Genomic DNA, 12,551 nt, shown 5'->3' with positions numbered 1-12,551 from the left:
AATCTACGAAACAAGAGAAAAAGACAAATAATACAGTCTCAATGTCCAAATTCCAAATTTCGAGTTTAAACTGAACAGATTGGAACTCAAAACACAAAATGAAGAAAAAGAAAAACAAGTGAATATTTGAGAATGACTCACGTTTTCATTGATGAAGGTGTCTAGGGGAGGGAAGAAGTGACAACAAATTTCAGAGACCAACAAAGAAAAAGAAGAAGAAGAAGATTTAAAGCAAAAGTTGAAAAGAATGTTCATTTGAAATCATATGATTTCCGGTGAGTTCATCATCACATCCACCTACACAAACATGTGTGGAATTAAGTGATAATAAGGCTTCAGAAAGTAAACAAAAATGCAACTTTTACAGTTTTCAGCAGATATCACGTGACAGTTTCAGACAATGATGTTGTGATTTTCAGAAAAATATTTTACTATTTCGTACTTTTCCATGTGAGGGAATTCTGTGATCACTACAATTATCGCAGTCTTGTGATAAACATATTAGTTCTTCGGTTTGGAATGAAGGTATTCTGAAGATAAATAGTTCAAGCGATTTTCGATGCAAAAGACAGAAAAATAAAATTTCGGAAAAACAATTATATTATGCTCACAAAACAATCAAGAGAGACAATTCACTTGCAAAATGAATATGGAAAATATATGAAAGAATTGTGAGTGGAATCTTAAGAAACGAAAAGGAAAAGTAATCATGTGAGAAAGTAAATGAAACTATTTCAAGAAGTTCAACATGACATTTCATCCTGCCTCAATTGATTCCAGATTCTAAAGAAAACTGAAAATTGTTATTGTCTTTTTGACAGTAAACGAATCGTTTAAATTTTTCAGGACTAGATTTTTAAATCTGATCTTTCTGGAACGTGGTCTGATAACTCTTAAATAGTATATTTTCCAGTTCGACTTTGTTTTTATTTTCTGCTAAAATATCTCTTTTGCAGACTGATCTTACACCAAATCCAGTAAACTAATTCCACGGTTCATTTCTCATGGTTCATCTTTCGTTGCGCTTTCGTCTTTAGACGTGATTTCTGATAAAATCTCTGAAAAAGGCAGAAAAAAGGCAGAAATCCGTAATGAGAGCAAATTATGATGACTTGCAGTTCGGAGATTACACAAATTTTATGATAAAGTAACTCGGAAAACCGTAGTGTATGATAGTGATTTGTGCTGTGTGGATCTGAATTTAACAGACGACAGTTTTCGCAGATAGGCTAAAAAAGAAGAGGAAGCGATTCAGAGAATCAGAAATGATCAATATGATTTCAAAAGTAATTTATTTCTATGCTTGAGATTTATTCCAGTGCAGCTTCCAAAGATGGAGGAAGTTTTGAAATAAATTATCGACATTATCAACACTTTGGAATGTGCACTGTACGTTCAGAACTTTTTGGACCTCTGAAACATTTTTCCGCAGTTCGTCAGTTTTTTGAATGGAAGATAGATCAATGACCATTGACCTCATATCTTTCTTCCTTGAATGTGTAATTAACATGCAATAATTCTCAATCCAGAAGGTGCATTTGAGATGAGAAGACTAGGGTGTACGGTAGGAGAGTAAACTTACAATCTGACTACAATCTGACTACAGAGTTATTCTCAAAAAAGGTACAAAATGGATGAGAATGAAAATGTTTTAAACAGACTTGTCAAAAATCGGGCCGGGCCGGGCCGGGCCGGGCCGAGATTTTTCTTGACCGGGCCGGGCTGGGCCGAAACTTCTCTTGGCCCGGCCCGGCCCGGTCGGCCCGGATTCAAAAATGGGTACCCATTTTTACCAATTTTATTTTGAAATTTTTCGAAAAAATAGAGTAAAAATGCTTAAATTATCATGCATATTCACATTTTGATTCAATTTTAAATGTTTATTCGAAAACTATACTTTTTTCAAAAAAGTTCAAAAAATTTCCAAAAATTTCCAAAAAAAAACTCAAAAACTCAAAATGTTTTGAAAAAATGTTTCAAAACGGGCCGAGCGGGCAGGGCCGGGCCGAGATTTTTCACGATTTTGGCCCGGCCCGGCCCGTGACAAGTCTGGTTTTAAACCTTTATCGAGGGCTTCTTCAGACTACTTTCAGAAAACGTTATAGTTCGGAAAAATATTATTTGGGGGAATAGAGCTACCTCTCAGAGAAATTACTCCATAAAAATACCTCAAGTGTTCAACAAGTTAAAGATACTATTCTTTTCGAATATATCCATCGACCAACTCTACAAACATCATTGACCACACACCTAACACCCTTTTTTTTCCATATGTTTTCTTTGATCATCTACCTCCAACTGTCAGAATAAAAAGGGTTCGTCGGAGTTTTCTGAGCTCATTTCTTGCATTTCTTCTTTTTAAAATTGTCTATTCTGACCTCCATTTATCTTTATTTGTTTCTTGTACCCGTTTTGTACCTACCACGTGATAGCAATTCGGAAGTTAATTTTCTTTTTTCTCTTCTGTGATTTTCTCTTTGATTTCTATCATTCTCTCTTTTTTCATTTTTCGATTTTTTGCAGAATGTTGAAACTTTCACGAGGAGTTCCATTGGCTTCTGTAACTAAATTCTCAACTAAATCTATCAAATGTCGACCCGTTTATCCACTTCAACATCTATCCGAAAATGAGATGAAACTTGTCGAAAAAGGTTAATTCAATTGTTTACAAAATAAAAACTTAATACTTTCGGATTTCAGTCAAAGAGTTTGCTACGTCAAAAGTGAAACCACTCGTTAAAGAGATGGATCGAAATGCAAAATTAGACAAAAATCTCCTGAAAGCAGCATTTGATTCGAAACTGATGGGATTGGAAATCGATGAAAAGTACGGTGGATCGGGATCATCATTCTTTGAAACCGTTCTTACTGTAGAAGAATTATCGAAGATTGATCCAGCATTTGCACTGACAATTCATTTACAAAACGCCCTGATTGCACCAATGCTCAGTGAATATGGCAATGAAGAGCAGAAGGAAAAGTATCTGAAGAAAGTTTGCACTAATTCGGTCAGTGATTTTCTTCTCATTCATTTGAGGATTCCTTGAATTAGTTTATTTCAGATTGGATCATTTGCTCTTTCGGAGACTGTATCTGGATCAGATGCATTTGCAATGAAAACAACTGCAACAAAAGACAACAATGATTTTCTCATAAATGGCTCGAAATGGGGAATTAGTAATGCTCCTATTGCTGATTTCTTTCTTGTTTTGGCAAATGCAGAACCAGAAAAAGGATATCGAGGAATCACTTGTTTCTTGATTGATAGAGATCAAGAAGGAGTTGTTGTAGGGGAACATGTTTGAGATATTTTGATGGTTTCAGAGAAAATAATTCATAATATTCAGGATGACAACCTCGGAATGCGTGCTGGAACGACAGCTCAAGTCCACTTCAATAACGTCCGGGTTCCGAAGTCATCAATTGTCGGAGAATATGGGAAAGGTAGTTTATATTTGCGAATTATTTTAATTTTTGTTTTTATAGGATACAAATATGCAATTGATATTCTGAATGCTAGTCGTATTTTGATTGGGGCTCAAATGGCTGGACTGGCTCAAGGATGTTTTGATCAGACGATTCCATATCTCAGAGAGAGAAAACAATTTGGAAGTAGACTCATTGATTTCCAGGTACCGTAAATACTGTATTATAACGGCATGCCGTTATATTTTTCAACCGGCTCCCAGAGAAATTTTGTGGTTTCAGAAACTTATTAAAATTTACCGGAAAAACTTTTTTTGGGAGTTCTATCGGCTGATCAAGAAGTTACTAATCACGCTGCTTATAATCAGAACCAAAAAAAGACACCGGGATGATCACATTCATGAATTCTGAGTATAGATGGGGTGCCGTTATAATACAGGTGCCGTTCTATTACAGGTGCCGTTATAATACAGTAATTACGGTATTTATCAATCATCTTTCAACTTGTATTGTCCGTTTTCTCAGGGTCTTCAACATCAAATTGCGAAAGTTGGAACGGAAATTGAAGCCGCTCGACTGATGGTTTACAATTCGGCAAGAATGAAGGATTGTGGTTTTCCGTTTGTGAAGGCAGCTTCGATGGCGAAATATTATGCACCTGAGGTTTTTTTAAATCTCTAAATTTGATTTTATAATTTTTGTGTATTCAGGTGGCTTGTAAGACAACAAAAATGTGTATCGAATGGCTCGGCGGAAGAGGATTCACTAAAGAATTCTCTGCCGAGAAGTTCTATCGAGATGCAGTTGTCGGAGGAATCTATGAAGGAACTTCGAATATTCAACTGAATACAATTGCAAAATTCATTGACAATGAATACAAAAATAAGCTGTAAACTTGACGGATATTTGTTACGAGTTTTCTTTATCACTAATGGACAAGCGTTCGACTACGAAGAGTTGATTTCTCTTACCTGTAGAATAATGAAACTTTTTCTATAAATCAGGAAATCTATGTCGAAAATTGGTTGGGTGTATATTAGAAGTTTTAGAGTCGTATTTCTGGTGCTTTAGCTAAAAACTTCATGAAGTCCTAACTAAAGACTATAATTTTTAAAGTAATCGTACATATATTCAATACTCTCCCCGCAACATGATTCTTTGATTCTAAACTGCTGTGCATTTCTTGTTCTTTTCTGATCCATTGAATATGGGCAGTTTAAAAACAATAATAATAGAAATCCGTCAAATTAGAAACGTGACATTTGCAAAAGGAAACGTCATTAAAATATTAGATAAGCTCTGAGGATGAGAACTCAACTATCTTTTTACAATGATAAAGTACAATACTAAAAGGAAACAAGAAGAATTACTTGATGACACAATCTTTTCAAATAACAATGGGAAATGTCTTTTTGAGAGACAACTGGATAGAAGAGAGAAACATATATTCTTTGAGGCCAAAACCAACGTTAGAGTGAGTTTTAATAAAGGCAAAAATAACAATTGTTTCTTTGTTATAATGTTTATTGGTGACACTTTCAGCAACATCTACAACTGTACTCTGTTTTTCTCGTATTTTTCAACTGTTTGCCAATATATTACGCTATAATGTAAGTCTGAATAGCTAAAACTACTCGAGAATATTTGAACGTTTAGATTCTGCCCACCTCTGGAACTGGAAATGATCGGTATTTTAATACAAAATCCAGCATTTAACAAATACGATACAACCAGACAGTGCACAAGTATTAGTAAATCCCTTCAACATGTAAGAGTTCATATACGAAAGGAATCAGAAAAACACAAATTTTGTAGGTATTGATGGCTCTCATAGTGTTTTACACTCTGAAATGCTATAAAAAAATATATATTTCTTTACTTTATTTGTGTCTGCTGCTTTATTTTGGTTTAGAAATAAGGAATATGAAGCTTGAATGGACGAAACATCGAGCGAGTATGTTTGGAGAAGACAAATTTTAAGCATTTTCAATTTGCGGAATGAACGTTTTTCAGATGTAGCCAGTTATGAGAGGACACTCAATTTCATTGAATCCACTATAAATATCGTTCAAACCGTTTCAATCTTTCCATTTCTTGTTGGAGGATATTTTCTGATCAGGTTTCCTAACTTTTTTCAGGACAATAGTATCGTTTATCGTTTTCACACAGACATGTTCATCGAAAATCGTGTCGAAGTGAACGTTTGGAAGATCAAAAACATGCCCTGGAAAAACGTGAAAATGACAGGGTTGAGAATTTTGATTATGAGCTGATGAGAATGGAAAAAAATAAAACACTTGAGAAAAATAAGAGAAGAAAAGAAGGCAAGATGAGTTTGAGAGAAGACTGAAATTACGAAATTATCCTTTGTTATTTGATCGTTACTGAACTTTTGTTCATTTTTCAATAAATATACATTATAGTCACTTTAGAGAAAGGTGAACACAACTTTTATAAAAATGGGATTAGTGAGAATCTATTTAGACTTGAATTCAACTACGGACAAAATATAATTTTTTGCATGTAATCAAAAAATGTAGACTATTCGAAACAGTTTTTTTTCAAATAACAAAAACGAAAAAGTTTTTGAATAATTTAACCGTGAATCCCTAGAAACCTGTATTTATTTTTTCTCATTTGAACTCATCGTGGATCGAGAAATCAGTTTGAAATAATACACGATGAGCACATCGGCAATGCGAAATCAAACAATCTCATCATCTCGAAATCTTACGGTAACTGGAATCACTGGAATTCATCCAATATCTAGATTGAATTCAGAAAAAGACAGTCCCAAGTACTCGATCATCTTCGTCAATAACTAAAAAGTCATCTGAATCTGGATGGGAATATTGGACACGTGTCTATTCAGATGACACTCAATCATCTCATGATATTCGTATCTCTGATATTCTCAGTTCGAATACTCTTACTCGGGCAAAACTTCTATTTTTGAATGTTCCAAATCATCGATCAATTCACAAGACGACAATTATGAATTTAGTGAAAAAAGAGATGATTCAAGAAGATATTTCAATTCAAGATGTCATTTTTACTCCTCCTGGAAAATGGTTTCTCAATTTCTATCGTCCAGAAGATGCTCTGAAAGTATTGAAATATTTCAATGGATTCTCTTTTCGTGGACATATTTTGGCCGTCAGATTCTGTTATCCAGATGGAACGGTACACCGAGAAAACTATTCTAATTCAACTGGTCATAATTTCAGTTTGGAGATGAAAACGCACTTGCTGAATTGGTCAAATGCAGCAATAATGTGAAGGGAAAGCGCTTTGAACAAAAAGAAATTGTACAAAATGTCTGAATTTCTTCTTTTCTTACTTCGAATGCCTTCATTTTCAGACAATTTCGCCTGAATGTTGGTCCGTTTCAGAATATGAAGAGTTGAAGAAATTCGAAACGGAATTGATGAAACTTCTGAAATCTCACTCGCATCTACCGTTTCAAAATGTGATTCAATCAATGCGTACTCTGTTTTCATTCAATATTCAATCATCCACATCTTCTATTCTTATAAGTGATGCATTGTCTCAATGGCCGATTGGATTCATTCGAATTTTCAATCAAAATGTAAAAGTGATTTCGAATGTGATGTGTTTATCAACTAGTCCATTTTATACTCAACGTATTCATGATTCTGCTTTAGAAGGTAATTCACCCAATCATATCAAATATCCCTCTAATCTGAAATCATTCAGGCCGTTTCCCAATTCATCGGAACTCCTGGGAACCATTTATTCCAAATGATATTCGAAGCGACGCTCAACTTATCCAATATTTTTATTCATTTCTCTGTCATTTTGGACCACAGAATATTGATGTCAGTCTCCCTTTCTTCTCTCCCTTCCCTCTTAATACCCCATTTCAGATTGATATTCCAATCCGTATTCTTACTCAATCTCTACGTGGAACATGGCCTAAATCCACCTCAATTCTTGCTTTCAAACTCATTGATGTTTCATCTTCATTCGTTATCATCAATCGTGTTCTCTATTTGTCAAATGATCGAATCCATCATGAAAAAGTCATTGATAACATCGCGGTAGTTCTATTATTTTCTGAGTTCATTCAATCAATTCTTCTCCATTTTGTAGACATATCAAGATGATTGTTCTGATGATTATTCCCTCGAGTTGTCATGTGATTCGGATGATAAAAAAGTTATGATCGACGACTTCGACAATCTCTAATTTCTTCGAGATTCTTCTACTTCTCAACTTCTTTTTTTCTCATTTTCTTCGGAAATTCTGAACTCAAAACGCCTACTTTCTGATGATTCGTGTCCATTCATTTTTCGGTTTTGTTGTTTCATTAATCGCTATACAAACAGCGAAAAGTATGAAATAAACCTGTCGAATTTCTCTTTTTTCTACAAAGTTCCTGTTCGTTTTTTTATAAACAAAGTCCCAATTGTTTTATAAACTTTCTCGAACCACAGAACTCAATTGGCAGCTGTCTTCCAGATGCCCACATTCAAAAATCTATGAGAATTCTTCATCTTTTTTTCATTCTTTTGTTGTTTCCACCCACTATGGGTAAAGCTTGCAAAGCTGTTAAAACAAGGAAAAAGGTAATCAGAAATCATCAAAATTTTGTTTTTTTACATCATTGTTTCAGATGTGTGGAGTCAACGTGTTAAGACATCTGAAAGCACTTTGTCCGAACAGATTTTCGAGGGATTACGGTAGACTTCTGGTGATTTGCTGTGATAAAGGATGCAGTTATGATGATTACTCAATGTTTTGTAATAAACCGTAACAGGGAAGTATTTAATTGTAACTCTTATTAAATTTAATTATTGACAATGAGACAAACTTCTCGAGAGAAATTGCTAAAATCATGAAAGAATCAAAATTATTAGTATGGAGCAAGAACATATTACAACTAGAATTTAACATATCGATTTAGTGATTTCTGACAGATTTGGTAGTGGTTAAAAGGTGATGAACGTTAGGATGTTCCTTTTGGGTAACATGTCTTCCGAGAACACCAATAAGATACTTTCGAGTGGATGTGGCAAGTGATCTGAAAATTTGAATTTATCAAATTTGAAAAAGGTTAAATACTTTTATTACACAAATTTAGTAAACCATCCCATTATTCGCTCCATATCTTCGTTCATTTGTAAACTGAATCTACAGCAGTTAAGATACTTCAAATGATGCACTCGATAGTCTTCATTGTTGATCATGAGATCCACGTCAAACAAAGCGTGTTTTCGGAAAAAGCTGTAATCATTTACACTGAATGGCTTGGAAAGATGAGAAGTCGAATCTGATATCTCTGATAGAAGCTCATTCCACGACTCATATAAGGAATCGTTGAAAAGGAGAACAAATTCTTTGGTCGAAATTCTGTTTAAAAAACGAAGGTTTTTCAAGTTACAGGCATAGACTCACTCTCTATTATCTTCTAGTGTTATGGTGGGTGCAACACGACGATTCACGATAGAAAATGCAGAATCGAGAAGATGGTTTAGAATGAATGCTTTACTAGCCAATTGAAGACCATTGCTCTGCTGAAAAGAACGCTAGTTTTAGAAGTATCTGGTATTCCTTTTACCTGCAACTTATTGATATGATTCTGCTTCAGAAGAACACGGATGGTGCCGTCGACACAATTATTTTCTAGAGTATGGTAAGCCCACTTCAATCGGCAGGAACGAACGGAAATAGGTGAATTGTGAATGATATTGCGGAAACAATCAGGGTGTGGGAGTGGAGACACCAACAATTGAGGGAAAACATCATTTCTTTGAGAGGAAGCCGATGCTGCTAATTGTTTTGATGATTTTAACAAAGCAGGGGCACTTTGAATAGGTTTCGATAGATCGGAAGTTGATGTGGCAGTCGTTGGATCAAGAACCATCGCATTCGATACCTGACTCAGCGTTGGAGCATATTGATGGAATCTTTGGCCATGTGGAGTTGAAGTTCTGAGAAAAAAAGTAATTTCCTGATTTTGTGATCAAAATTGGATTTGAAATACCTCTCATGAGAGCTCTCACGTTGACTTGCATCGATAAGCTGCTCTGAAACTTCAACCCTTCTTCGCTTATGTAGATGAACGGCTGAATATTTGTTTCTTGAGAATTTATCGTTGTAAAGACAAGGCGGCTCGATTTATTCAAAGTTGCAAAAACATGACAATGAATCTCAAAATTCAAAAAATCTGCCAGACTCTGATTTCAATACGATTATCGTGATAATATTTTTATAATTTTCTTACTTCGGACGTCGGTCAGTGTCCGTTTTTGACTCCTTTTGCTTCCTGATTCAATGTGTTGGCCCGCGTTTTCATTTGTGAAATCGTCGATTTTTTCTGGAAATGAAGGATCAGAAACCGTTTTCTGTATCTCTTCGGTTTGCTTCTTGACCATTTCTGAAAAATATGCTCAAGAATTATGAGAAAAATATTTGAAGCATGTTCACAGTTAGCCGTACAGTTATGATTAAAAATTGTTTTTGACTTCACAGAAAGATTTTGAAAGTTTAAGGAAACTGTTACTGTCGCATAAAGCATTTCCGATGAATATTTAAAATGCAAGTTAAAAAAAATGACGAACGAAAAGGACTCTATGCGCAACATTCTGACTTTAAAGGCGCATTGAACTTTTGTGCAGGGTTTCTCGCCACGAAAACTGTGTTGACTGTTATTTTTGAAGTGAATCGGCCGAAAACGACATGTTATGTACAGATTCACCCTGACGTGCTTAAGCTAAAAAATCAAAAGATCCTCCGACTGCACGTACATCCCATAGTTTTGTCAAATCATGAAATATCTTTCCACTAAAATCTTTGTACATATTTGTATTCGAAACTTGTAAACATATTTTTGGCAACACCTTTATTAGGTTTTCTTTCATACACGCCATTCATCTGCAGGAAAGGAGTAGGGAGGACGATGAAGTTGCTGGGTTTATAAAGTTCAGTTTGCTCGTTTCTACGGGTTCAATCGAAGGCTCAATTTTGTTTCTCGACATGTTTCGAATATATTTGACGATATTCTTGAGAATAGCCAGCCACTCCAATTTATTTATGAAAAACTTAGAAGAGAAGTAATACCAGACTATGGTGAGAAAACGCGGTTGTTGCCAATATTGTAGCTTATTACTGATTATGAACAGTTTAAGAGCATCAGATGTAAGTTTTTGCTCTTCTGAATACCTCTTGGGCCTTGTACTTTCTTATATCATTCTGAGGATGGACCCCACGTGATCTCCAGCTTCGAATAGGGAAGCATTCATACTAGAGATCCATTTTGTAGCAGCATTAACCACGTTTCACTTGGAGAAAAGGGGAAACGGGGAACAATATTCCTGTGTTCATTTGATTATTTCAGATAACGCATGTGATTTTCGAACATGCTGACAATGCTCAACCATCTCGTTCTTTTTCCTTTTTTTTTCTGTATATTTTATGAACATGAATCTCGGAAACAGTATTTATTACATTTTTGGAAACGGAGAACAGGGAAAAAAAGAAATTTGGAGAATTTATTTCCGCTGTATCGAACGTTGAATTGAATAGAGACAGGAATTGAGAGGGCTTTACCAGGAAAATTGATAGAGATCACTATTCGAAGATTAGAGATATAGAGCCATTGAGACCGAGTATATTGACGTTTTAAAGATAATGGAGCCGTCTGAAATTGTAATCATTAGTCCCACTACAGAATCGTAATCTAAATAGAATCTAGTCTTACTTGCTGGAGAGTGTAGTATAATTATTGTTTATCAGGGCACATTGCCTTCTTGATGAAGTCATCAGTGCATTTTTCTGAACAACATTTTGTAGATATATCCAATTGGCTGTTAGTGTCTGAAATATATCAATTCGATGTTCGTTACCTCGATGTATTCTACTAACATGTGTCAAGACTGTCACAAATCTTTCTGGTGTAGTCCACAATTTTTTGTCCGCATGTCTTGTGAGATGACCGTTGAATACGAGATTTTGGAGTGTTTTGAGATGGATTGGCGAGTTTGAAGAAGAGGAAAAAGTCGGATTGTCCAAAAAGTCCATTTGCCATTTCCTTTGCAACAATTTCTGGGTTTTCAGCTGCCTCCGTTTCGTAGATAGCCATTGAAGATACAGTAAGAATGAGGAATAACGAGACGATAATCGTGAGTGAGTTCATTTGAAATCCCTTCGAAAACGGAATAAAGTCAGCTTATTTCCAGCTGTTTTATAGTGATCTCAGTGGGCTGGACTTTGAAATTCTTGAATCTCGAGGCTCAAAACGGGGGGCGGAGCCTCTTTTTCTTTATTATTCAGCTAGATTTCTTCTGTTTTGAAAGTATATTTCGCACGTCACAATGATACAAACTATTTTGTATAATGAGGGTGCGATTGGAATTTGAAACTCGTGACAGATTAACTATGATTTGAATTTCATAAAGTTAAAAATAAAAGTTATGCAAGTACATTTCACACGAAAAAGCTCAAACATCACAAAGGAATCAAAGTAATTGAGAGTTTTGAAACGAGGGGTTAGGCACCTAAATGTCTTATTTATATTGAGAATTTAGGTTGAAAAATCATGTGTCCTTTCGAGATGAATCACTCAGAAAACTCAAATTCAACCCCAATTTATTAAAAGATTGGAATGAGTTGTGTATCGAAATACGGACAGGTTCTGGGCTATTGTTCATTTCAAAATACGTCACAACATGTTTTTTAAATCAAAACTGTAGAAAATTTATACATCGGAAAGTAAGAGTTTTAGCAGAGATACTTGAGATCCAGGTACAGTTCAGAGATGAATCCGACAACGTCTCCAAAACATGGAAATTTTCTCTCACTTTGTCACTTTGTCACTGGTAAATTAATGATAAGTTTATAGGGAAAATTTTGGCTTTGAAATAATTTTTTAGATGGAGGGCGTCCTTTTTTTGAGTTTTCGACAGCTCAAGAGCCTTGAGTATTGGAGCATACCTATATTCGATATTACCAAAATAGTATGTTCTACTCCCAGCTGTTCTTCCCAGTATAATTATTTTAGGATTTAGGCATGATAAGTTTTGAGCGATCATATTCTGAAACATTTTATTCAAGATATCCAAGTTATTTGAAAAGATTTTTGTCCGGTTTTTCTTCAGAAATTT

At 35.0% G+C, this 12,551-nt stretch overlaps 4 protein-coding genes across 4 annotated transcripts; 2 read left to right on the top strand and 2 right to left on the bottom strand.

Moving 5' to 3' along the window:
* Positions 1-2,524: 2,524 nt before the first annotated feature.
* On the top strand, positions 2,525-4,319 carry GCK72_006063 (uncharacterized protein; the record flags this gene model as incomplete). The annotated part of the gene is made up of 7 exons (XM_053725460.1): positions 2,525-2,651; positions 2,701-3,008; positions 3,063-3,299; positions 3,348-3,444; positions 3,487-3,632; positions 3,952-4,089; positions 4,137-4,319. The coding sequence occupies 7 exons, from the start codon at positions 2,525-2,527 to the stop codon at positions 4,317-4,319; spliced, it is 1,236 nt and encodes a 411-aa protein (XP_053589654.1).
* A 1,788-nt stretch (positions 4,320-6,107) lies between these two features.
* GCK72_006062 (uncharacterized protein) lies at positions 6,108-7,635 on the top strand (the record flags this gene model as incomplete). The annotated part of the gene is made up of 7 exons (XM_003108867.2): positions 6,108-6,161; positions 6,208-6,609; positions 6,654-6,743; positions 6,788-7,094; positions 7,144-7,265; positions 7,314-7,487; positions 7,540-7,635. The coding sequence occupies 7 exons, from the start codon at positions 6,108-6,110 to the stop codon at positions 7,633-7,635; spliced, it is 1,245 nt and encodes a 414-aa protein (XP_003108915.2).
* Positions 7,636-8,349: 714 nt separating this feature from the next.
* Positions 8,350-9,824, bottom strand: GCK72_006061 (uncharacterized protein; the record flags this gene model as incomplete). Its single annotated transcript, XM_053725459.1, has 6 exons — positions 8,350-8,470; positions 8,521-8,673; positions 8,845-8,963; positions 9,008-9,380; positions 9,434-9,515; positions 9,674-9,824. 6 exons carry the CDS (start codon positions 9,822-9,824, stop codon positions 8,350-8,352), a joined length of 999 nt encoding a protein of 332 aa, XP_053589653.1.
* A 1,346-nt stretch (positions 9,825-11,170) lies between these two features.
* GCK72_006060 (uncharacterized protein) lies at positions 11,171-11,584 on the bottom strand (the record flags this gene model as incomplete). The annotated part of the gene is made up of 2 exons (XM_003108993.2): positions 11,171-11,265; positions 11,314-11,584. The coding sequence occupies 2 exons, from the start codon at positions 11,582-11,584 to the stop codon at positions 11,171-11,173; spliced, it is 366 nt and encodes a 121-aa protein (XP_003109041.2).
* Between the last annotated feature and the right edge of the window lie 967 nt (positions 11,585-12,551).

Source organism: Caenorhabditis remanei, chromosome II (assembly GCF_010183535.1).
Source record: "Caenorhabditis remanei strain PX506 chromosome II, whole genome shotgun sequence".
In the NCBI taxonomy this organism is placed as follows: Eukaryota; Metazoa; Nematoda; class Chromadorea; order Rhabditida; family Rhabditidae; genus Caenorhabditis; species Caenorhabditis remanei.
The sequence above is the reverse complement of the archived record's forward strand: the minus strand, read 5'-3'. Positions and strand labels throughout refer to the sequence as shown.